Raw genomic sequence first — 27,390 nt, 5'->3', positions numbered from 1 at the left:
CAAGGATACTAGCTCAATCAGATACAGAGCTGCTTAACCATATAAAATTTTCAAGACAGTAGTACACAACTTAAACTATATTCTGGCTTTTCAACAGAAAGCCAGTGCAGTTCCAAGTAGAATGGAGTTACAGATTATACTTATGGACTGAATAAATCAAATAGACTGTAGTTTGTGACATAGTTTTAATTATGTAACTCACTCAGAATTGTTGAATGGTTGCGAGTAATTAATTTTTTAAATACATAAAATATTCTGCACAATCTGTAGTCATCTATTCAGGTTTTGAGCAGCCCATATAAATGATATTAGATTAGTCCAGCCTAGACAACAATTAAAGCCTGAACTAACAATCTGAATGTTCCAAGTTTCTTTTCTTTTTTTATTTCAATAATTTTATTGAATATTATAAATAATATACAAAAAGCAGTTCAAGTACATAAAGATTGAATAAAAAAAAAGTGATGTATAAACAAGAGAAACCATAATTGCATTCATTTGCATATAACAGACTAGTAAGAAGAATTCAATGTATTTGAAACTGCTAAGAAAATAAATAGAAAGGATAGATGAAGCAGAGATGATGAAATAAAAGAAAGGAAAAAAAAAAAAAAAAGAGAGATAGAGAAAGAGAGAGAGTGAGAGAGTGGCAGAAGTGTCTACGAGGCAGAGTGAACATATGAATCTAAAAATGACCAAGGTGATTTATTTCGCACCAAATTTGTAGAGAAACGGGATATCATATTCTTTTCATATGCATATGATTCGAATTTGTGGTACATGCTCAAAGAGTTCCACCAAAAGGTGTAGTCTAGTAGTGTGGATGACTTCCAATTTTTCAAAATGTGCATAAGAGCTGTCACAAACATGGTGTCAATGAGTTTAGGAGGACAGTTTGATAGTGCAAAACAAGGATGTTGAGAACGAAGGATTATAATGTCCATGGAAATATCTTCTGAACATTTGGTAATAGATTTTATAGTGTCCCATATACGAATCCAAAAGGAATGAACCATAGTGCAGTGAAGAAGCATGTGATCAAGAGTTCCAGGCTCTTTCAAACAGTTCCAGCAAGTAGGATCTTGTTTCAGTTTCGCTTTCCACATTCGAAATGGAGTCCATATAGCATTCCACATAACAAAGAACATTGATTGTGAAACTCTTGCAGATAATAGAGGACGGTTTGTAGATGACCAGAAGAGTTCCCAGTCTATTTCAGAAAGTGTGGTCGTTAGGATAGAACCCCAATGGTTCATAGATTGAGGTGTAAAGGTGAAGGTGTGGTCTCTTAAGATACTATAAAAAAAAGATATCGCCTTACCTTTCAGTAAATGTTCCAAGTTTCTTTAAGATGTAGAAAGAGTTTTTCACAACAGATTTTACCTGGGGTTTTAAGGATAAAATGATAAAAGGTTTGGGACAACTTCCTTATGAAGAGAGGCTAAAGCAGCTAGGGCACTTCAGCTTGGAGAAGAGATGGCTCAGGGGTGATATGATAGAGATCCATAAAATATTGAGTGGAGTGGAAAAGGTAGATGTGAATCGCTTGTTCACTCTTTCCAAAAATACTAGGACTAGGGGGGGGGCATGTGATGAAGCTACTAAGGGCTCCTTTTACGAAGGCGCATTAGGGCCTTAACGCGCGGAATAGTGCGCACTAAATTGCCACACACGTTAGATGCTACTGCCTCCTTTTGAGCAGGCAGTAGATTTTTGGCTAGCGTGCGCTATAGCGCACGCTAATCCGGTGCATGCGCTAAAACGCATAGCGCACCTTCGTAAAAGGAGCCCTAACTAATAGATTTTTTTTTTTTAACTGGAGAAGATATTTCTTCACACAACCTGTAATTAAACTCTGGAATTCGTTGCCGGAGAATGTGGTGAAATCAGTTAGCTTAGTAGGGTTTTAAAAAAAAGACTTATAAAATTTCCTAAAAGAGAAGTCCATAGGCCATTATTGAAATCTACTGCTTATTCCTAGGATAAGCATCATAAAATCTGTTGACTACTTGGGATCTAGCTAGGTACTTGGGTTCTGGGTTCGCCACTACTGGAAACAGATACTGGGCTTGATGGACCTTTAACCCCTTTCCCCCCGCAATAACCCCTCTCCCACACTCACCCCGTTCCTACCGCTCTCCCCCTTCCCCCCTCCCCTTACTTGGTTTCTCTCTCATTATTCTCTTATCTTCCAACCCAAACCTTCGACGTTGCTTGTACTTCTGATAAAACTCTGTTAAAGCGTTCCCTCTCTCCCTTCTTCGTTGCTTGTAACTTTGACAAAATTTTGTAAATCCGTGTGTCATCGCGGATCTTAATTAACTGATGTGAACCGCCTAGAACTTCTTGGGTATGGCGGTATACAAGAATAGATTATTATTATTATTAAATTATTATTATTCAGTCTGTCTCAGAATGGTAATTCTTATGTATGTTCTTATGATAAAGAGCTATCTATGAGGGGTGTTCAAAAATTTATCTACCTGAATATGAAGGCGAGTGTGGCAACAAGTCTGTGCACGTTGTGACATGTCTCAAGGTTACTCATGCACAGTTGCAGCTCAGTGTGAGTCTAACATTCCAAGAGACAGGATGTCGGGAGAGTCCTCGTACGAATCAAGTAAGAAACTGCTAGATTTGGAGCACTGTTCAGTGATAAAATTCTTCACAAAAGATGGGAAAAAGCCAAAGGAGATCCATGAACGCATGACTGCAGTTTTTTAGTGAGTCTGCCCCATCATCCTATAAAGTAAAATTTTGGAACAAGCAGTTTAAATGGGGTAGAAAGTCCATGACCCTCATACTGGACAGCTTCTGGAAGCAACTTCCACAGAAATGTGTAAGAAAATCAAGGATTTAATTTTGTCAGACAGACAAATTAAGGTTTCCCAAATAGTTGAAGAATGGGCATCTCGGCAGGTACAGTTTGGGAAATAATTCAAGAAAAGTTGGGCATGTCCAAGGTTAGTGCAAGATGGGTTCCAAGAATGCTGACACCATGTCAGAAAGCCACGAGGCTCCAGTGCTGTCAGGAGAACTTGGAGATACTCCGTGAAGACCAAGTTAATTTTTTTTCATCATTAGGTGATTAGAGATGAGACTTAGGTCTATCACAGAGATCCTGAGTCCAAAATGAAGTCACTGCAGAGGAAGCTTACGTCATCCCTCACCCCCAAAAAGTTCAAGACAGAAAAATCTGTAGGCAAAGTCATGGCGACTGTCTTCTGGGATTTACGATTGATGAACGGAGACATAATGGTGATATGAACTTATGTATTTATGAATTTAAGAAGACCCAAATTGATTGCTTGTTTTTTTTATCTTCCATTATTTATGCTTGATTTTTGATACTTTTGTGATTGATTTTTGGAGGGGATTTCAAACACACCGTATAAAATTTTCTTCCCCCCCCCCCCTTTTTTTTCCCACATCGGATGCACGTCTGCACTTTGTATTTATTTATTTATTTATTGAATGATATTATTTGGGGGAAAAAAAGGGTAATTATGATGTACAGGGCAGGGTTTATTTAGATCTTTTGGTCTGGTGCTAGTCACCTATGAATACCTGCCCGGGGCCTTGGTCACTCGCATGGAAATTTGAGCCCGTACTGAAATTCCCTTATTCAGTTGTTGAAAATTGCAAACTGCAAGATTAAATTTATAGTGCAGGTGCTATCCTGATGCTGGGTATAAAAAGGATTTTTTACCAATTTTTCAATTAGAGATGCGTACATCACTGCATGTAGCCGATGTATACGAACAACTTAATTAATTGGCCTATTCATTATTAATTGACAATTAACACCTCACAATTTATGCTAATTGGGACTAATTAAAAGATACACGCATGACTCAAAGTGTGATTCTATTTTAAAAATACACGATGGTTGCAGTGTGTGAATTTGAAAAGGGGGTGTGGCCAAAAGTAGATCAGGGGCATTCCTCAAAGTTATACACATTGTTATAGAATACACAGTGCTAACCACAGTTCTATAAAAGGTATGTGTACCTTGAAGAATTGCGCTAAGTGCCATTCTAATTGGCATTGATTTTTTTTTAGGTGCTATATATAGAATATGGCTCACAGTATACAAAACAAACAGCTTCATACAAGACACCCCAGAATTTCTGAAGAAATTGGGTGGTTGATGCCTAGAATTCCCTTCTGAGGTAGGTGGCATACGAGGAAAATGGTAACAGAATTCATAAAAGTGTGGGATGAACACAGAGGATCTCTAATTAGAAAATGAATGGTATATAAACTGAAGAACTAAGGCCGGTACTGGGCAGCCTTGCAAGATCTGTGCCATGTATATGGCAATTCGGTTTAGGATGGGCTGGGGAGGGCTTCGATGGAAACAGTAATTTTGAACATGAGGAAGGTGCTAGGCTTACATTTACGTAGAGCATGACACGGCGACTGTTACCCGCGGCTAGCCGTGGGTAATCCACTGAAAAGGGGAGGAAAATAACTGGTTACTGTGGATATGGGGACAAGGCCATTCACCGTCCCGTGGAGCGGTGGATGGCCTTGTCCCCGTAATTAAGTATTTTGCACGTGTTGCCTCACTTAACACCCCTCCCGATCACGCAGTCCAGCAGCCCCTATCTCCTTCCTCAAGATTGCTGCGGAATGGGCATGTTCCTCCCTCCCTTCCCTTCACCTTTACTGGCGATTTTCATTTTTCTGTCTCCGAGCGCCACGAGCCTTTAAACAAGTTGCATGCAGCTGCCTGAAACTTCTCCTCTGATGCAACCGGAAACAGGCTACTCAGAGACAAAAAATGAAAATCGCCAGTGAAGGTGAGGGGAAGGAAGAGAGATGCATGGACCACAGCAATCGGGAGGGAGGGGGCTGCTGGACCACACAAAGGGCGCTGAAGGGAAGTAGAGAGGGGGAAGGGGAGGGGGAGGGGGAGAGAGGAATAGACACTGAAGGGAAATGGGGAGGAGAGAATGGGGAGCAGACGCTGCATGGAAATGGGTAGGAGAGAGAGGGGAGAAGATGCTGAAGGAAAGTGGGGAGGGGAGAGAGAGGGGACCACATACTGGATGAAAGGAGGGGATAAAGAAAAAAGGGTACTACTAATATATATTAATGACATTTTTATGATTTGGAGTTTGTTTATTTCTCACCCGCCCTTATCCAGGGCGAGTTACATATTAACATACAAATTAAAATATTTTAATTTGTCGTACAAAACACTTCAAGGACACACTATAGCAAATTACATACTTACATATGAAATCAAATTACATATAACATACACAGCGCATCAATGACGAATATAATTTAAGGCCACAACTGGCCAAACCCACACATACATCAAAATATAAAATTCCATAAGTCATACAAGATACTTCAATAATAGACATCATTAAACCAAATAAAACAAACTAGACCATTTAATGCCTCCATGACCAGCACTCAGTACTTAAGAGTCATCACTCCTTCTCCCTCAGCCAAACTCAGCCCCTATATGGACTCTCCATCCCTAAATCAAATTCAAAACTAATTATTCACAGAAAAAAAGACAACTGTCTAGACCAGTGGTTCCCAACCCTATCCTGGAGGACCCCCAGGTCAATCAGGTTTTCAGGCTAGCCCTAATGAATATGCATGAGAGAGATTTGCATATAATGGAAGTGACAGGCATGCAAATCTGCTCCATGCATATCCATTAGGGCTAACCTGAAAACCCGGTTGGCCTGGGGGTCCTGCAGGACAGGTTTGGGAACCACTGGTCTAGACCAAAGGTCCCCAAAGTCCCTCCTTGAGGGCCGAATCCAGTCGGGTTTTCAAGATTTCCCCAATGAATATGCATTGAAAGCAGTGCATGCGCATAGATCTCATGCATATTCATTGAGGAAATACTGAAAACCCGACTGGATTCGGCCCTCAAGGAGGGACTTTGAGGACCCCTGGTCTAGACCAGGGGTGGGCAACTCTGGTCCTCCAGGGCCGGAATCCAGTCGGGTTTTCAGGATTTCTTCAATGAATATGCGTTGAAAGCAGTGCATGCAAATAGATCTCATGCATATTCATTGGGGCAATCCTGAAAACCTAACTGGATTCCAGCCCTCGAGGACCGGAGTTGCCCACCCCTAGTCTAGACCCCACAGTCTATATCAACAATGGCGATATAAAAACCTCCATAAAACAAGAAACAACTGACAGATGCAGCTGCTTCCACAAGTCAAGTTCCTATCCTTTACATGCAAATAAATCCATTATATGCAGCCAAGCCACATGATACCATTGCATCTGCTCTGACCCAAGAGATAGAGAAAAACACCTCAAAATTTTGACTGAATCTTTCAAACATAAAGGATACAACTCCAAAATAATCTCCAAGAAGATTGCTTCTTCCCTCAAAACACAGAGAGAAAACTTATTGCAATACAAAGAAAATAAAATCACAGGAGTGCCTTTTGTAGTGACACACAATGCAGAGCTAGAAAAACTGAAAATTATAAAAGATCTATAGCCACTACCCCAGGAGGATGAATTACTGAAAAATAAATTCCTAGCTCCACCTTCTGACAACCACCTAATCTGAAACAAAAATTAACACAAAGCTCCCAGTAGAAACTGAAAAAGAGAATGGCACACATCCCTGCAATATATCAAGCTGCAAACTGTGCCAATACATATCAGAGTCAGTCACATGGGAAAAACATATAGTAATATAGCAAATGATGGCAGGTAAAGACCTGAACTATCCATCCAGTCTGTCCATTAGTTATATACATTAAAAATGTATGATTAAATTAACTTGTCTCTTCTTTGATATTTCTGGAAAATAGATTGTAAAGTCCACCTGGTATTGTTCTAGGTTGCCGTCCAAGCTCACTCCAGCCTATCCAACCATCCTATTTGCAGGATATCTACCATAAAGTCTGGCCAGCATCATCCTCATGGTCCAAGTTAATGGAGTCCCCATTGATGCCCTCCCCAGCCCATCCTACACCAAGACACAGACCATGAAAGTCTGTCCAGTACCGGCCTTAGTTCTTTTAATTTACATCCTTTGTTTTCTAATTAGAGATCCTTTATGTTTAGCCCACGCTTTTTTAAATTCCATCACCGTTTTCCTCTTCACCACTTCTCTCGGGAGGGCATTCCAGGCATCTATCACCCTCTCCGAGAAAAATAATTTCCTAACATTGCTCCTGAGTTTTCCTCCCTGCAATCTCAAATTATGCCCTCTAGTTTTACCATTTTCTCTTCTCTGGAAAAGATTTGGGGATTCTACACACAGTGGCATAGTGAAGGGGGACAGGGGGGTACGGAGTTCCTCAGGCGCCGTCTCAGCAGGCGGGTGCCAGCATATATCCTCCTCTCCACCCACCAACCTCTTCAAAATCTTCACCAGCAGCAAGCAACATCTCCAAGCTGCTGCTAATGCCGGCCTCAGCTTTCGCGGGACCAGGAAATGATGTCAGAGGGAGAGCTGAGGCTGACACAAGCAGCAGCTAGGAGCTGCGAGCTGCCGGTGAAGATTTTGAAGAGGTATGCAGGGGTGTATGCATGCAGCAGGGAAGAATGACGGGGGCGCAGGGTGCAGTGATGCTGGGTCCCTCCCTCCCTCGCTACACTGATTCCTACACATGCTTATCTTCTAATGTAGTATATATTATTCAATGCAAAAAATATGAAGAAGGATGCTATATTGGAGATACAGGTCAAATGCTTAAGACGAGAACGTACGCAGGTGAGGCTGGACTCATTTAGAGCCCTGGTCTTTGACCTGGGGGCCGCCGTGTAAGGGGACTGATGGGCACGATGGACCACTGGTCTGACCCAGCAGCGGCAATTCTTATGTTCTTAAGAGATTAAAAACATAGAAACTTTAAAAATGAAGGCAGATAAAGACCATATGGCCTATCTAGTCTGCCTATCCATGCCATCTACTATCCCACCCTCTCCCTTAGAGATCTGATTCAAGTTTTCTTGAATTCAGATACATGGTAGTCCTATTATTAATTTTCAATTTCTTAATTTTGAGTTTACTCATTGTATTTGTCTATATTTGGTCTTTTACTACTGCTATGCTGTTAACAAAATTGTTTTATGTTGAATTATACGTACTTGCTGTACACCACCTTAGGTAAATCTCTTCACAAAGGCAGTTAATAAATCCAAATAAAGAAATACATTTTTTATCTCTACCACCTCTACTGGAAAGCCGTTCACCACCCTTCTGAAAAGTATTGAATCTTCACAGACACGACACCAAAAACTATAGTGCTAACCAGAGCGACACTTCTGTCGGACAGCATTCTGCTAGACCAGAGCACTGCATTAATGACTTGACGGGTGAAAATACTGAAAGGAAATTTCAAAACCATCCAGGAACATGAAACCTTTGAAGTTAAAATGATGAAATATTTTGGCACCCAACAGACAGGACTTACAGATCTGAGTTTTCTATCGCATTAAAAACCATAAAATTATACTGCTTGGCCACGCTCTGATCGCCCATCCATCTCTCCCTGTTTCTCATCCCCCCTCCCCACGTTCTCCTACCTTCCCCATGAGACTCTCATTGGATTGCTTTTATGTTTCACAGGTCATCATAGTAACATAGTCCATAACATAACATAACATAGTAACATAACATAACATAGTAACATAAATGACGGCAGATACAGACCTGAACAGTCCATCCAGTCTGCCTATTAGTTATTCTCATTAGAAATACATGATTAAGTTAACTTGTCTCTTACATCATGTTAAAGATCAGCTGCTATTTATGATATATAACCAAGACTGTGAGAGGCATTTTCAAAAGGACGTCTAAGGCCCACTTTTTACTAAGGTGCACTAAACGCTAATGCGTGCATGATAGGCTATGGGCGCATTAGCATTTAGGGCACGCTAATCGGTTAGTGCACCTTAGTAAAAGAGGGGGTAAGTCTTTTTTTTTTTTAAATACTTTATTCATTTCATATCTTAAATCAAGTACAATAAATACAAATATCAATTTCACTTTCAAATACACTTGACATCTTATAAATAACCCTTATAAAATATAATAATATCTCCCTTCCTTATATAATTATGAAAAATATATTCTTCTATTATAATCAAAAAATACCCACCCCCTCCCACCCCCTTATTTTCTTAAACTTTTTAATTCAGGGAAGAATAATTTTTAATCTTTACAATAATCCATCAATGGCCTCCACACATCCTTAAATTTGTTATAATTCCCTTTTTGAACAGCTAATGCCCTTTCCATTTTATATATATGATAAACAGAATTCCACCAAAAACAATAATTAAGACCATTTCAATTTTTCAAATTGTAAGTAATCTGTTGAATGGGGGTAAGTCTTAAGCCTAGACCAAGGGTCTCAAAGTCCCTCCTTGAGGGCCGCAATCCAGTCGGGTTTTCAGGATTTCCCCAATGAATATGCATGAGATCTATGTGCATGCACTGCTTTCAATGCATATTCATTGGGGAAATCCTGAAAACCCGACTGGATTGCGGCCCTCAAGGAGGGATTTTGAGACTCCTGGCCTAGACAGTTTACAAAATATTGCATATATACATTTAAAACAAATTAAAAGACAAACAAACATTAATGATTAGATCCTCAGAAAACCTACAATCAGAAGTCAAACCCTATAAAAAGGCACTTACGAACAACTGTGTTTTAAGTCGCTTCCTAAATGTACCTCTATCAACACATTTCCGTATCCGCCCGCCAAGTGAGTTCCACAATTTTACGCCTGCACAGCAAAAAAGGCATTGTGCTGGTCTCAACCTATTTTGGACTGGCATTCACCTTCAACAGAGCAGAATTTTCAGAACACAATGATCTTTTAGGTTGATAATTAGTCATCTTGCTCTTGAAAAATTCTGGGATTGTACCATACAGAAATTGATGGCAAATCATCACTGCCTTATACTGAACTCTAAATGCCACTGGCAGCCAGTGGAACTGTCGAAGATAAGGTGTAATATGAGCATATTTCGGCATTCCCGTTATGAATCTGGCACAGCATTTTGGGGGGTTTTATTTGGTTTTTAGCCCGTCCTCCCCAAAGAGCTCAAAATGGGTACAGTTAACATACATAATATACAGCAGTGGTCTCAAACTCAAACCCTTTGCAGGGCCACATTTTGGATTTGTAGGTACTTGGAGGGTCTCAGAAAAAAAGAGTTAATGTCTTATTAAAGAAATGACAATTTTGCATGAGGTAAAACTCTTTATAGTGTATAAATCTTTCCTTTTGGCTGAGTCTTAATAATAATATTGTAATTTATAACTAAAGAGACATATAATCAAGAAACTGTTTCATTTTACTTTTGTGATTATGATAAACATACCGAGGGCCTCAAAATAGTACCTGGCGGGCCGCATGTGGCCCCTGGGCCGCGAGTTTGAGACCACTGATATACAGTTAACAGGTTACAATTTGCCATAGTTATAGTGCAAAGGGGTTTTATTTCACTACAAGTTTTTATCCTAACTTGACACATACTAAGCACCTAATACCAATATACATACAGTAAACAGGCTAAATTTTGCATCGAATGTATTAGTCCTATGCAACAAATGTATTGTATTTCTAGCTGCTATACTTACATTGCCTTATCGTTTGCCTTGCTACTGGGCTCAACCCCCCCCTAAACATGTATTCAGTTCTACACGCAGTACATAGAAATTATTCCACTGTTGCTGTTCCTCCATTCAATCTGTTGTTCTGTATTGTATATCTGCTATATGTGAATTTGTAACTTGTTGCTAACCTTACACTATGTATGTAAAATTGTAACCTGTTCTGGGCCCGTCCGGGAGGATGGGCTAGACAGTCGATTAAATAAATAAAGTGTTACAGTGCAAGATTTTTCACTTCAAGTTTTTATCCTAACGCGACACATACAGAGGATCTTTTTGCAGAACCTCAAATCTACAAATGTGTTTAACCAATAACCTCAACAGAAGTATATCACAATAGTTCAAAGAAGACAAGACAGTAGCTTGAATCACCCACTGGAGATGTCTTAATCCTAAGGACCCCCCCCCCCCCCCCATTCCTAAAAAATTAGGTGCCGAGGAATGCAGCACATAATTTCCATCAATCTTCATTTAGGTGCCATTTATAGAATCGCATCTAAAATGAACTTAGGCTAGAGTTGCTAGATTTTACCAGTTTGGGCACTTTTTTGAGCCTTATTTATTTTTAAAACAGGTCTAGCCCTAAACGCCTAAATCGGGGTGTCCAACCTGCGGCCCGAGGGACGCATGCAGCCCCATGAAGCATTTTGTGCGGCCCCGGTCAAGGGCGATGCAGTGTTTTCCTCTGCTGCCCCCTGGTGTTTACCGTCTTGCTGGATCCCTCCTCTGTCTTGCTGCAGTGTTTGCACATATGTGCGGTCCCAGAAACATTTTTTTTCAGCCAATGCGGCCCAGGGAAGCCAAAAGGTTGGACACCCCTGGTCTAAATGGTGCCCTGGACATTTTGTTAAAAGTTTGATTATCCCTGCAGAACGTCCAAGTGCTAAGCCCATCCAAAACATACCTCTAACACACCCTCTTAAGATTTAGATGCACTTGAGACAAAACGACCAGAAAGACATCTATAAAGTCAGTTTTGGATGTTTTGACTGATAAGATGTCCAAGTGCCGGTTTATGTCATCTTTTAAATGTCTATCTTTTTTGAAAATGAGCCCCTGTATATATCATTTGATAACTTTATGTAGCATGTATAATTCTTTGTAACATATTTAACTCTACAACAATATGTTGCCTGTAACCCGCCTAGAACTCTGATTAATGAGGATTTTGTGGGATATAAGATTGCACATAACATAAAATAATTTGCTCATTTCTGAACTTCTGATGCAGAAGAAGGATTTACCTTTGAAAGCTCATCAAAAATGTATTTAGTCCAATAAAAAAAGGTATGATCCTATTTCCTTTCCTTGTTTTATTTCTATTTATTCGAAGAGCTGCAAAAGATCCCAATCTCAAATAATCACATCTATGATGTTAGAAATATCAATAAATATCCTGGCTGCAGGTTTATATGAAAAATGTTAAAGTATAAAATTATTGTATTTTATGTTACACTTATTGTGAGTTTTTAAAATGAATAAAGATTTATTTAAAAAAAGAAGGAAAAAGACCTCAGACATCCTTCAAATCATTTCAAACAGTCAAGGCTGGTCAATTGAATGGGACATCCATTTAATCAGGGATCAGGATTCCTCCAACCAAGCTAAGTCTCTTGATTTTGAAATTACATTATATTTTGCCATTCACATAATAAAAAGAAGAGGGGGGGTTATGACCGATGATTCAATGGATGTCCCATTTGTAAAATCCAGAGTGGAGTGAACAGGTAAACAGGGAACAGCTGTTTACCCCTTCAAAATATACTAAGGCCAATGGACACTTCGTAAAGTCTACAAAACTCTGAGTGGAGTAGAACGGGTACAAGTGGATCGATTTTTCACAGTCAAAAATTACAAAGACTAGGGGACACTCGATGAAGTTACAGGGAAATACTTTTAAAACCAATAGAAGGAAATATTTTTTCATTCAGATAATAGTTAAGCTCTGCCAGAGGTTGTGGTAAGAGCGGATAGCGTAGCTGGTTTTAAGAAGGGTTTGGACAGTTTCCTGGAGGAAAAGTCCATAGTCTGTTATTGAGAAAGACATGGGGGAAGCCATTGCTTGCCCTGGATCGGTAGCATGGAATGTTGCTACTCATTGGGTTTGGACCAGGTACCAGTGACCTGAATTGGCCACCATGAGAACGGGCTACTGGTCTGACCCAGTAAGGCTATTCTTATGTTCTTATAATAGGTAGCATTTTTGTAACAAAACCAATAAATTTTTTTTTTCACTTAGCGCACAAAATGTAGAATTTGTTACCAGAGAAATGTGATGAACCCAGCAAGTGTTTCTGGTTTTAATAAGGGTTCAGACCAGTTCCTGGAGGAAATGTCCAGAAATCATCATTAGTCAAGTAGACTTGGGAAAACCAGAGTTTATTGTCGAGTATGAGTAAGGAATGGGTCTATTCTTTGGGATCCAGCCAGGTCCTAAACTGGTCCCTGTTGGCTACAGGAATGCTGGGCCTTTTGGACTTTTGACATTTCTTATGTTCCTGTCTCCCGAAGTGATGCTAGTGTTTACAGCTTTCAAAAGCTCTTTCTGCTGCATCATGACGGCCATTATATATTTAAGCAAATGGGGTGTGCTGCCATGCTGATTGTCATCAAAGCCCCTCCCCCATACAGATGTGACATCATTTATTTATTTAATTTGGTTTATATCCCATCCTCCCCAACAAGCTCAGAACAGGTTACAAGTCAACATACATAAATAATATAATGTCAGATACAAATGGAAAAAACAAAAGGAATTGACCCCAAAATATCTAATAAAAAGCAACAAGCAAAATACAAAAGGAATTGACCCCAAAATATCAAATGGAACACAGATCTTCATCAGAGCTCCATGCAAGCAAACAGTTAAGCATGAACACAGCAGCAACAGGTGAAGCGTGCACTAGGAAGTGAACAGGCAGAGCTGCCTATGTGACCCTGGTTTTTCATGCTTGTCTTTTTTTACACCCCCACCCCCTCCTCTGCTATGTTCTGGTAGAAACTGCAAATGCCACAATGCACTGAGAAATATTCACAAACCAGGAAAGCTCCTGAAGTGCCCCCCCCCCCCCATGAAACTGGGCCACTTGACTGCTCTGCCCATAAGAAGGTATAAAGAGAGGAGACTGCTCAAGTGCTGGATAATAAAGCAGCAGTAGAGTGGCCTTGCATGATGGTTCCCTGATGAGAGCCATAAGAGCAGTAATAAAGGACAGGGGTCATGCAGGGAGAGAAAAGGAGAAAAGTCATTTCTGTTTTAAGATGTCTTAACCTTAGTCTGTATTTTAACACCTACCTGGGAAGGGGTCCTGTTTGGACCTAATGGTACAAACATCACAGCCTCTGTGTCATTATTGCCAGAACACCCCTCCCAACGGCAGCTACTTCCTCTTGCCTGCATGAGGCTGCAGAGATCCAAAGGTGAAACCTGTCTCTTTTAAAACCAAAGCCTGCACACACCCCTACACACACCAACTGATTCTGACAAAGGAATATGAGATCCACCAGTCCAGAGACGAAATACCCCCTCAGCTGCGGCTCTGGTCCATGTTTTGCACCTGACTCTCATCAGCCCCTGCACGTAGGAACCGGTTTGCACTCTACACCACACGCACTCACCACTCCCTCCTCTTACAGCATCTGAGCTCTCCACATCCTGTTCTCAATTGAAACAACAACAAAAGAAAAAGAACTTCCTCACTTCATGGTGAGCTTTCATCGTGCAAACAAAATGAACTACAGCAGACTGCGTGTATGAGACATTACTAGAGAAACAGCACATGGTATCACAAGGCAGGAATGAGGTGCACTGACAGAGCAATATGTGAGGGAAGAGTCTCAGTACCAGTGTGTCAAGGAAAGTGTCACATAATTAGAGTATATTTATAGAACTCTGTGTATCTCCCAAATCTGAAAAATCCAGGAGTGCTGTAGGGCAGAATGAGGTATGTTGGAAGCACTGATAGTGGGGGTTCTGGTAATGAACTGACAGGTGGGCTGCAGGGTTTAATTGAGGTTTATTTGTACTGTTATTCATAGAGTTTAGGCTTGTGCTAAATGAGCCATTCTTCTGAGCTCCACCAGATGGTGCACAAATTTCACATTTGTAATAACATCTCATGTAGAGCAGAACGAAAATGCTTTCCCGTATATAAAAATTCTGATGTCATATATAGAATAGCAAAACAAACTCCAACAACTACCAGGTACTTTGTAAAGTATTACAAAACCCTGTGAAAAACGCATGGGGCTGTAGTGGTGTTTCTCAAGTCGGTCCTGAGGTACCCCCTTGCCAGTCAGGTTTTCAGGATATCCACAATAAATATACATGGAAAAGATTTGTTTACAATGGAGGCAATACAGTGTTCCCCTGCAAATTCACAGTTCGGGAATCATGGACTCACTTATTCGCGGTCTGCTCCGACCGCCTCTTTCTGTAGTAAAGTCGGGCTACACCAATCAGGAGCTACATGTCAAAGCCTAAGGGTCAGCATTGACATTTTGAAACCCAGGGCTAATAGGGCAGAAGCAGAAACAGTACAACTCCAACCATGTCCCACTAAACAACATGGTTAAGTCATGGGAGGAGGGGAGGGGGGATTAGGTGGTCTGAATGGTAGGAGAAGGAGATCTGGCCAGAGCTTGTATGTGGAAGGGGATCAAGGGAGATCAGAACTTGGGGAAGGAAGCCCAAGACAGAGGATTGAAGCAGCGATTGCTTGATAGTGGTGACTATGGAGGTGCTGGCACCCACACAGCTAAGTGAGCAAAGATAGGACCACAAGGCAGTCCTATTTGGCCACTTAGTTATGCAGGCACTGGCACTGATTACGGCCATATAAGTGTTAGTTCCTCCCCAACCCCGCCCCAGATTGCCCCTGTACTGGCTTCTTTTGGAATGAGTGATTAAAGCCAATATTCATAGGCACTATCTAATTAAGTGAACATAAGAATTGCCGCTGCTGGGTCAGACCAGTGATCCATCGTGCCCAGCAGTCCGCTCAAGCGGCAGCCCTTAGGTCAAAGACCAGTGCCCTCAGTCTAGCCTTACCTGCATATGTTCTGGTTCAGCAGGAACTTGTCTAACTTTGTCTTGAATCCTTGGAGGGTGTTTTCCCCTATAACAGCCTCCAGATGAGTGTTCCAGTTTTCTACCACTCTCTGGGTGAAGAAGAACTTCCTTACGTTTGTACGGAATCTATCCCCTTTTAACTTTAGAGAGTGCCCTCTCGTTCTCTCTACCTTGGAGAGGGTGAACAACCTGTCTTTATCTACTAAGTCTATTCCCTTCATTGTCTTGAATGTTTCGATCATGTCCCCTTTCAGTCTTCTCTTCTCAAGGGAGAAGAGGCCCAGTTTCTATAGTCTCTCACTGTACGGCAACTCCTCCAGCACCTTAACCATTTTAGTTGCTCTTCTCTGGACCCTCTCAAGTAGTACCGTGTCCTTCTTCATGTACGGTGACCAGTGCTGGATGCAGTATTCCAGGTGGGGGCATCCCATGGCCCGGTAGAGTGGCATGATAACCTTCTCCAATCTGTTTGTGATCCCCTTCTTAATCATTCCTAGCATTCTGTTCACCTTTTTCGACGATGACGCACATTGCACAGACGGCTTCATTGACTTGTCGACCAGTACTCCCAAGTCTCTTTCCTGGAGGGGGTCTGTCCAAGTACTGCACCGGACATCCTGTATTCATGTATAAGATTTTTGTTACCTATATGCATCACCTTACACTTATCCACGTTAAACCTTATTTGCCATGTCTCGGCCCATTTCTCGAGCGTATTTATGTCACATTGCAGGTGTTCACAATCCTTCTGCGTCCTCACTACGCTGAATAACTTTGTATCGTCTAAAAATATAATCACCTCGCTCATCGTACCAATTTCCAGGTCATTTATAAATATGTTGAAGAGCAAGGGTCCAAGCACCGAACCCTGCAGCACTCCACTCGTGATGCTTTTCCAGTCCGAGTATTGTCCATTCACCCCCACTCTCTGTTTCCTATCCACCAACCAATTTTCAATCCATATGAGTTTTTTACCCTCGATTCCATGGCTCACAATTTTTTTGAAGTAGTCGTTCATGCGGGACCTTGTCAAACACCTTCTGAAAATCCAGATGTACAATGTCGACTGGGTCACCCTTGTCTATCTGCCTGTTTACTCCCTCAAAGAAGTGCAGCAAGTTCGTCAAGCAAGATCTTCCTTTGCTGAAGCCATGCTGGCTGGTCCTCATCAGATTGTGTCCGTATAGGTGATCAATGATGCGGACCTTTATCAGCGCCTCTACCATCTTTCCCGGTACCGAGGTCAGACTCACCGGTCTGTAGTTTCCCGGATCTCCCCTCGAACCTTTCTTGAAGATCGGCGTAACATTTGCCACTTTCCAGGTTTCCAGGATTTAACCAATTTGATAGTCAAATTGGCTATTAGTTGGAGAAGTTCAGCTATAGCCAATTTCAGTTCCTTGATTACCTTCAGATAGATGCCATCCGGTCCTGGGGATTTATCGATTTAAGCCTATCAATCTGCCTGCATACCTCTACTAGACTGACCGTCAACCTTGTCAGTTTCCCGTCTTTGTTTCCTGCATATAGCCTGTCGGCTTCCGGTATGTTGCGTATATCCTCTTCGCTAAATACAGAAGCAAAAAATGTGTTTAATTTGTCAGCGATGGCTTTGTCCTCCTTTAGCACTCCCTTTATTCCATGGTCATCCAACGGCCCCACCGCTTCCTTCATGGGTCGTTTGCCCTTAATATATCTAAAAAATGGCTTGAAGTTTTTTGCCTCCTTAGCTATTTTTTCCTCATAGTCTCTTTTGGCCCCTCTTACCGCTTTATGGCACCTGTTTTGATGTTGTTTGTGTGGTTTAAATGGGCATTATCCTCTCCTATTCACTTAAACCATGTTGAATATTAACCCAATATTTCTCCCAATGCATTGAACAGGCTGCCAACTATTGTCACCAAGGAGAGTCCTGTAATGATTAAGGAAACCCTGCAGTGCCCAGTGTCTAAAACTAAAGCAAGGGATTTTGAGCAAATATCACTAGTTGTTACTCCTAGAACCTAGCAGGGAAAGTAAACACCTTTGCTCAGTGAACACCAAAAGAATGATAGCACTGCAGTGACCCAGTTTTCCTTGCCTAATAATAGCCTAGTAGCAGCCAGGGAAAAGAAACTACATTTCGCAGCATGCACCAGGCAGGTAAAGGGCAAACATAGGGCTGGATTAGTTCCAGCAGTTAGCCCAGCTGAAATCAGGACTAATCAGCAGGGTAACTTCCAGAGCTCAAGAGCAGAAAGATCTAGGATCTCGGCTAAAGTTTCACTGGACACCAAAGAGCTGCACCCAAGTCCAGCGAAACTTTAAAAGTTGACTTGAGAGAAAATATTTGGGGTCAGGCTGTGATGTTTTGGCGTGGAACACAGCTAAGTTGTTGTTTTTCAGTTTATCCATTCCTGATGTAAGCAGCATTGTTTCCCCCTTGTTTTCCAGGATTCTTGTTACAAAGAATTATTATTGAAATGCTTGGTTAAATCTTTTCAGAGAACATTTGGATATAATTGAAGTTTAAAAGTAGAGTTTTTTCTGACTCATGAAGACTGAGTCTTTTTCTCCACGTTTTCATTTTTTGTTTTTTGGCTGGAGATTACTGGATTTTGCTGCTGTGGTTAATTTTGAGTACATAACTACAGTTATGTGTGCAAGTAATTGAAATCACCCATTATTATACTTTTGCCCAATTTGCCAGCTTCCATAATCTCTGAGAACATTTCTTCATCTGTCTGCTCATTCTGTCTTGGGGGATGGTAGTATAGCCTTACCTTTATATTCCTTCCCTTCACACATTGAATTTCTATCTATATGGATTCCACACTGCTATCTTCGAGGCCTGACAATTAAGTTCATGAACTTGCCAGCATGCACTTACATTGGCAGCACTGTACGAATACTCGGCAAGGTTTCATAACCTTGGAAGATCAGTGTCTCACAGTTGTGTTCGTGTTGATGTGTGGCGGTGTCTTGCTGAGTGGCGTTCATTACTGTTGTTGCATGTTTTTGTGTGCTGCCACGAGACTGTCGGAGCTTGAATTAGAGCAATAATTAAACATTAAATTTCTTGTTAAACTTGGCAAGAGTGGAAATGAAATCAGGGACATGTTAGTCCAAGTTTATGGGGATAATGCCATGAAGAAAACAGTAGTTTACATTTACATTTACATTTGTGATTTCTATTCCGCCTGTGCCTTGCGGTTTTAAGCGGATTACAGTTAAAAGAGATCAGGACATTACCGAGAGAATTACATTACAACGATTTAAGTAAATTACATGTTGTGGTATAGAAATACAAATATAAGATATCTGGATTTATCGATAGAATAACTTGACAGGGTTCAAGTAGTTACAAGGTTCAGTGGGGAAAACAATATAGGCAACTGAAGAAAGATACCTAACTTTGAAGGAATCAGTTAAGTGGATACCTAAGGGAGATGCTTATTTAGGAGAAGGTTAAATGGATACCTAAGGGAGATGCTTATTTAGGAGTTTGGATATTTTTCGTAAATGAGGTTCAAGGGGATGACTAGTGTGTTATTTGCTGGGGAGAGTGCATGTGCGATTGGGGAGGGGAATATTAAGTAAGGACGTGTTTTTTGAAAAGAAATGTTTTGATTTCTTTCCGAAACACTTTGATGTCTGTTGTTTTGATCATCAGTTTGGTGATGGTGGGGTCAATTTTCGCTGCCTGAGTTGCTAGAAGGCTGTCGTAAAGTTTCTTACGTCGGGTACCATTATGAGGGGGGAAGGTGAAAAGATTCTGAGTTCTTCTTGATCTGGGTAGTCGGTAGCGGCAAAGACGGTTGTTCAGGTAATTGGGGGCCATACCATGGGTTACTTTGAAAAGTAAGCAGTAGAGTTTGAATTGAGTTCTTGCTTTTATCGGAAGCCAGTGAGAGTCTACATAGGCGGGTTTACAAATGGATTAAATATTTTTCTGAGGGGAGAGAAAGTGTCACTAATGCAGAGAGGTCAGAGTAGCCAATAATGAGCAGAACTGATGAAACATTGCAAAAATGTGTCAAATTGGGCATCAAAATTGTTGGCTGGCTATGAGAAGCATAGAAGACCAAGTAAACATCAACAGAGAAACAGTTAAGAAAATCTTAAATTAAAATCTTGGCATGAGAAAGGTGTGTGCAAAAATGGGCCCTCATGGCTCTTGCATCATGACAATGCACCAAATCACATGGCACTGTCTGTGAGGGAGTTTTTAGCCAGTAAACAAATAACTTTATTGGAACACTCTCCCTACTCACCTGATCTGGCTCCCAAGACTCTTTTCTTTACCCAGAGATAAAGAAAATATTCAAAGGAAGCCAATTGTATGACATTCAGGATATCAAAGGTAATATGTAATGTAATGTAATGTAATTTATTTCTTATATACCGCTACATCCGTTAGGTTCTAAGCGGTTTGAAGAAAATATACATTAAGATTATAAATGAGAAGTAAGAAGGTACTTAAAAATTCCCTTACTGTCCCGAAGGCTCACAATCTAACTAAAGTACCTGGAAATTAATAAAGAAGAGAAAATAAAGATGGTTGAAAAAAGAAAAATTCTATGTGAACTTATAGGATGGAAATTAAACTGACAGTGAAGAACTGTATGAAAAATACATATGGAATGCAGTTAGAGAGGGTAGGTTACAATCTATTGATGGTATTTGTTTAATTGGAAGGTGTTAAGGTGGGTAATTTGGGGGAAGGTTATCTGAAGGTAGGTGAATCTTCTGGAGGTAAAAGAGGAGGGGTTAAGATATTTGGATGAATTTTTTGAAAAGCAGGGTTTTGATTTCTTTTCTGAATGTTTTGAGGTTGTCTGATATTGTCATAAGATTGGAGATGGAATGGTTGATTTTTGCTGCTTGTGTTGCCAGAAGGTTGTCAAACATTTTCTTGCGATGTGTGCCTTTGAGTGGGGGGAAGGCGAAAGGGTTCGAGGTTCTTCTGTGTCTTGAGGTGGAGATTTGGTTTAAGCGGTTGTTTAGATAGGAGGGGGAAGAGCCGTGTAATGCTTTGAATATCAGGCAGTAGAATTTGAATTGGATTCGTGCTTGTATGGGTAGCCAGTGAGAGTCTAAGAAGGCAGTTGTTATGTGATCATATTTTTTGAGTGAGTAGATCAATCTGAGGGCGGTGTTTTGTATGGTCTGGAGTTGTTTTATCATAGTGGCTGGACAAGGAAGATATAGGGAGTTGCAATAATCCAGCAGACCTAAGACTAGGGATTGGACGATTATTCTAAATTGTGCTTGGTCAAAGAATTATATGACAACAGCTCTGATGGGCTTTCCAGAAAAAGAGTTCCATAATTGCTTTGAACGGTAGATTAGGCACTAGTGTCGGTGCACAGTTTTCCAAGGGGAGTTCATGAACTTAATTGTCAGACCTCGTATGTCATGTAGAATGTTTATTTTGTTTGATTCAATTCCCTCTTTAACATATAGCGCAACACCCCCTCAAGTTTGATCTACTCTGTCCTTGTGATATAATTTGTACCCAGATAATACAGTGTCCCATAGATTGAGGAGGGAGCAAAGCAGAGGAGAGAGAAATGGGATGGGGTACAGGAGAAAGGATAAAGAAGGGATGGAGTACAGGAGAAAGAGTAAAGAAGGAAGAGAAGCTGGACGGAGGTGGAAAATGGGGACAGGGAAAGAATGGCCTTGGAAACAAGGAAAGGAAGAAGAGATAGGGATGGAGCTGGGACTGATACTACTACTAATCATTTCTATAGTGCTACTAGACAAACACAGCACTATACACATTCTATGTAAGTAAAAGGGTAAAGAGGATGGGTAGGAGGACGGGTAGGGGGACTAAGGAAATGAGTGAAAGGTGGGAAATGGGTGGAGTATGGGTAGAGCCAGGGGTGGGGTACGGAAGAGGCCAGGGTGGAATCAGGTGTCCTCTTATTGTCTTCACAAATATGGTAATCCTAGTCAAGCATACTTTTAAAAAAGCAAAAGTTTCAAACAATAACTATTTGATTAGAAAATAAAACTGAATATCATTAGCATACAACCAAAAACTAAGACCTAGACAATTTAAAACTTTATAAAGTAACAAGATATAAATATTGAGCGGTAAAGTAGAAAGAGACAAACCCTGAAGAGTTCCAGAACTGATGGAGACCCACTTGGAACAATGGGGCCCCACCTAACCTGGAACTAACGATCCTGTAAAAAAGATATGTACCACTTCAACACTTGCAAGGCAATTTCCATGGCCTGCAGACGTTTCAGTAAAAGTCTAATCTGACTGGAAGATCATTTACAGTTTCATATGTATCTTCCTTATCCTCTCAGCAGTTATTTCAACGTGGGGTTCTACAGGGTTCAGTGCTAGTCAATATTTTTCTAAGTTTTCTTACTACTCAGCTTCAAGAGCACAATATCAGGTCTTTTTATTATGCTAATAATATCATACTGTTTTCCCATTTTGATACATTTCAGGTTAACATCACACACTTTCAAAAATGTCCTGATGCCATAGATACTTGGCTAATAGAAAATCATCTGATACAGATCTCTTCTAAAACACATGCCATGTGGCGTACATATAGAACAATTTTTCCCACAACAATCATCTTAGTTTGTTAACTGAAATATTTAAGTATTTTGATCGCTCAGCAATTAACATTTGAAGTACAAATACCAGCACTGATTAAAAAGTATTCCTGGGCTCTTCAACAATTCCACACAGTGCATTTTTATTTTGGATGACTTTATTATATGCTCTGTTAGTTCAGATTATTGTTAAGGTCACCTAAGCATAAGAACATAAGAATTGCCACTGCTGGGTCAGACCAGTGGTCCATCGCACCCAACAGTCCACTCGCTTGTTGGCCCCCAGGTCAAAGACCAGCGCCCTAACCGAGACCAGACTCACCTGCGTACATTCCGGTTCAGCAGAAACTTGTCTAGACTCGTTTTGAATTCCTGGAGGGTGTTTTCCCCTATAACAGCCTCCGGATGAGCGTTCCAGTTCTCCACCACTCTCTGGGTGAAGAAGAACTTCCTTACATTTGTACGGAATCTATCCCCTTTTAACTTTAGAGAGTACCCTCTCATACTCTCTACCTTGGAGAGGGTGAACAACTTGTCATTATCTACTAAGTCTATTCCCTTCATTATCTACTTACTTAAGCACCTACTGGCTATACATAATATGGCAATATGAATCCTGACAAAGAGAAAAAAGGTCCCAACCTAAACTGCAGTAAAAAAACAACCGAGAGCAAACAAAACAAAACTGCAGATATGTACAAGACGTAGGCAAAATTTATTGTGACAAAATAATTATATGCAAACCCTTTTACCAATCAAGGGACTCGACACGGTCCGTGTTTCGGACAAACCTTCGTCAGGGGTCCATGGTAAAAAAAGGGGGTAACAAAAAAAGTCACAAAAAATTGTAGAGTAGCAGCAAAGTGTAAGTGACGTCAAAATTCACCACTGTCGGGTCCCTTGATTGGTAAAAGGGTTTGCATATAATTATTTTGTCACAATAAATTTTGCCTACATCTTGTACATATCTGCAGTTTTGTTTAATATGAATCCTGAGTCATGCAAAAAGATGCAATCATGTCACTCCTCTCTTGGCGCTGGTTACCTGTTCAATATAGAATCCAATATAAGCTCCTTAGGATCACCCATGATGCTTTACATATTGGCGCTCCCCTCTCACTTTTATTTTTCCTCCTTAAGTATTACACTCTTTTCACAATGGTTGTCTTTATATACGAGTAGCTCCAGTTTACTGCGTACATTTGGGTTCCTCTCACTTATAGTGCTCACTTTTTCTTGTGCTCTTACTTTGGAATTCAATCCTTGCGTCTCTTCAGATGAAAGCGTCATTCTTAAGATTTAAATCTGTTCTGACGATTTACCTTTTTAAACACACCTACCCAGGCCAATGACCAGAAGTGTAGATGGTTTTAATTGCTTACTAAGTACATAAGAATAGACTTACTGGGTCACACCAATGGTCCATCTAGCCCAGTTTCCTGTTTCCAACAGTGGCCAATATAGATCACAAGTACTAGGCAGAAACCCAAATAGTAACAACCAGTGTTCCCGCTAAGCTGCGCTGGCCAGCGCTCGCGCACAAAATATTACATCGCAGCGCAAAGTTTCTCTTCACAGCGCACACACGCGTCGGTAAGGTAAGGGGACGCATTGGGGGGATTGCACTTCCCCACAATTGCCATGCTTCGGTTCCTCTTCTTCCTTCCTTCCTCCCCCCCCCCCCCCCCGGGACCCTGCGGCACCATCAACTCTTACTCCCTCTAATGTCGGCCCTGCAGCTCCAGACTTCCTCGCACCTTCTCCCCTCCCCCTTTGGATCGCTATTATTTTAAATGTTATAGCCGCGGAGCTGTATCCATCAGTGGAGATGTCTAACCTCGGCCTGCCCCGGAACTCTTACTGCAACAGTGACTTCCTGTTCCTGCCTAGACGGGCGGCTGCTGCAGTAAGAGTTCCGGGGCAGGCCGAGGTTAGACATCTCCACTGATGGATACAGCTCCGCGGCTATAACATTTAAAATAATAGCGATCCAAAGGGGGAGGGGAGAAGGTGCGAGGAAGTCTGGAGCTGCAGGGCCGACATTAGAGGGAGTAAGAGTTGATGGTGCCGCAGGGTCCCGCGGGGGGGGAGGAAGGAAGGAAGAAGAGGAACCGAAGCATGGCAATTGTGGGGAAGTGCAGAGCTGCAGGGAAGAGTGTTGCGGTACCCAGCTGGAGGGAGAAGGAAGATGAGGGAGGGAATTAAAGGAGATGCCAGGGCTTGGAGCGTAGGAGGAAGGTATGCCAGTCTAAGGGAAAAGGAAGGGGGAGATGTGAGAGCATGGAGGGGGAGCGAAAGATGGAAGAAAAGGAAAGGAGAGAGATGCCAGAGAATCAGGGAAGGGGAGATACCAGACTATGAGGAGAGGTGTGGGAGAGGGAAGGCGAGGAGAGAGATGCCAGACCAATGGGGTGAAAGGAGAGATGGAAGGGGGAGGCATACAGTTTCTGGAAGGGGCATAGAAGGAGAGAAGATGCCATATAGGGGAAGAGAGACGGCAGACAGTGGATGGAAGGAAGAGAGTTACAAGAAGATGAGGAAAGGAGAAACCACAGAAGACAAAGGTAGAAAAAAATTTCTATTTATTTATTGCTTTAGGAGACATGTGTCACTGTTTCTGTGAAGCATTGTATGCAGAGTCCAGCTTCTTGCTGGTTCAATTTAACCTTTGTCTATGTATTTTTATTTTATCCCCCCTTTTACAAAACTGTGAAGCGTTTTTAGCACCAGCCTTGGTGGTAGCAGCTCTGATGCTCAGAATTTTATGAGCATCAGAGCTGTTACCTCCGTAGCTAAAATCCACACTACAGTTTTGTAAAAGAGGGAGGGGTTAGTTTGTGATTACATATTCCTTACTAGGCGAAGGTGTTTTCTGTGTTCTGTGTGTTCGAAAGACATGGTTTTCTGTTAGGATTGACGGTGTAGGATTGATCTGTGCTGGTCTGGCTTGTTTAGTTTTACAATGGGTGTATTGATGTACTGCTCACTGCAATATGTAAGATGCTGCCTTTTCCTAGGTACTCATGTGTGACGTGTGGTTTGTTACTAAAAATCATGTTTTTCTTACAGATGGGGGGGGTGCCAAAAAATGATGGGCCCCGGATGTTACATATGCTAGGTACGCCACTGTATGTAAAGATACCAGAAAGCTGGCGTAGCAAAAACTTCTAAGTTTTGAGTATTTAACCCTCCCACAATCTCACGGGCACTCGTTTCAAGTTTATTGAGATTTTGATTTAAACGCAATATCAAATATTTTCAATGCGTATAACAAAAATAAATTTGGGGAAATAAATAAAACCATTTGAACCAGTGTTCCCGCTAAGCTGCGCTGGCGTACAAAATATTACATCGCAGCGCACACGTTTCTCGTCACAGCGCACGATCGGAAGAGGCGTACGGCAGATGGCAGGGCGGCGAGAGGAGAATCGGGCGAGTTGGCTCATAACTTGCTGGCGCCCGATATTTTTGGCTCACGGTGAAAAAAGTTTGCTCACAACACCCGCCCGCTTAGAGGGAACACTGGTAACAACAATCCATGCTACCAATCCCGGGACAAGCAGTGGCTTCTCCCATGTCTGTCGCAATAGCAGACTATGGACGTTTCATCCAGGAATTTGTCCAAATCTTTTTTTAAACCCATGCACACTAACCACTGTTACCACATCCTCTGGCAACAAGTTACTTAACTATTCTCTGAATGAAAAAAAAAAATAAGTCCTCCTATTTGTCTTAAAAGGATTTCCATATAATTTCATTGAGTGTCCCCTGGTTTTTGTATTTTTCAAAAAAGTGAGAAATCAATTCAATTTCACTCAATTTAACCACTCAGGATTTTGTAGCCCTCAATCATATCCCCCCTCAGCTATCTCGTTTACAAGCAGAAAAGTCCTAACCTCTTTAGCCTTTCCGCATGAGATTTCCATCCCCTTTATCATTTTGATCACTCTTTTTTGAACCTTATCTAATTCCGCTATACTTGGGGCCTCTTCTACTAAACTGCGCTAGCGCTTTTAGCGCCAGGGAGCAGCGCTAAATGAACCGCGCTGCTACCGATGCTCATAAGAACTCTATGAGCGTCAGGAGCAACGCGGGCCATTCAGCGCGGCTCCCTGCTCTTAAAACGCTAGCAGAAGAGGGGTCTAGTCTTGATGAACAGTATTTTATTATGATTTCATGTTTAGTTTAGTTCTTCTATATGATTTGTGATTTATTTTATTCTTTTTCAATTCTGTTCTTTTTGTCTTTTTAATTAAGTGTGTTACTCTGTTACTCACCTAGTTAATAGGTGGGCTATAAATAAAATAAAAATATCTTCTGAGATACAGCAACTAGAAATGAATGCAGCACTCAAGGTGAGGGCACAGAATGGAGCGATACAGAAGCCCTTGGGCTTATTTACCGTGCCTTTCCTAATAATTCCTATTATCCCGTTTGCTTTTTTGGCTGCCGCCATACACTGGGCAGAAGATTTCAGCATAGATATATGATCTGATATTTGATTCTTGAATTAAGAAAGCCAGAGGGCTGTCACACCCCTAGCCATAAAGCTCGGTTTGTGCCAGGCGGGGGTTTGGCTAAACCTAGCCCAGTCATCAGAAGGGCTAATCAATGTGATAAGCTAGAGGCAAAGAATAGGGAAAACTCTGTATTCCCCTTTAAAACTCAGTTGGCTGATCTCCGGGGAGGGGAAGACTATGAAGATAATAGCCTGGAACAGCCACAGATCTCTTCCACCTCCCCTGCTAACTCCCAGCTGCAGGAACTGATTACAAGTCCTAGGAAAGCTAGGCAGAAGCTGCAGGCTGCCCCTCCCCCTCAGAGAACAGGGCGTGTCCGCCTCAATGCATTAGAGGCTGCTCTGAGGAGGAGGCAGGCAGTCTGCCCTGAGCCATCTCAGGAAGGAGGTGTTCAGGACTGTACTCCTGAGCCTCACTACTCTTCTGACATTGAGATGGTGGATTCAGCCACTGACCCTGTTGCTAACCAGCCAGCAGAACCCGAACTCATGGATTGCCTGGAAACTGCTAGCATTCCTGAAGTTATTCCTATGGAAGAAAGTTAAGTTCCATGACTGGGGGGGGGTTTGTTTGCATGCCAAGGTTAGCAACTGTTTAG

The 27,390-nt window shown here is 41.5% G+C and overlaps 1 protein-coding gene across 9 annotated transcripts in view; it reads right to left on the bottom strand.

Moving 5' to 3' along the window:
- The window catches only part of ARHGAP9 (Rho GTPase activating protein 9), a 204,209-nt gene that overhangs the window by 105,918 nt on the left and 70,901 nt on the right, over positions 1–27,390 (bottom strand). The window contains exon 1 of one of the 9 annotated variants that reach the window (XM_033936060.1): positions 13,930–14,200. The exons of 7 other annotated variants lie outside the window; for them this stretch is intronic. In XM_033936060.1, the coding sequence (XP_033791951.1) occupies positions 13,930–14,034 (105 nt within the window). In that variant the 5' untranslated portion in view covers positions 14,035–14,200. Of the gene's footprint in view, positions 1–13,929; positions 14,201–27,390 lie in introns of those variants that run through there. One more of the 9 variants, XM_033936061.1, reaches the window with a different exon arrangement.

Source organism: Geotrypetes seraphini, chromosome 3, assembly GCF_902459505.1.
Source record: "Geotrypetes seraphini chromosome 3, aGeoSer1.1, whole genome shotgun sequence".
Classification (NCBI taxonomy): Eukaryota; Metazoa; Chordata; class Amphibia; order Gymnophiona; family Dermophiidae; genus Geotrypetes; species Geotrypetes seraphini.
The sequence above is the reverse complement of the archived record's forward strand: the minus strand, read 5'-3'. Positions and strand labels throughout refer to the sequence as shown.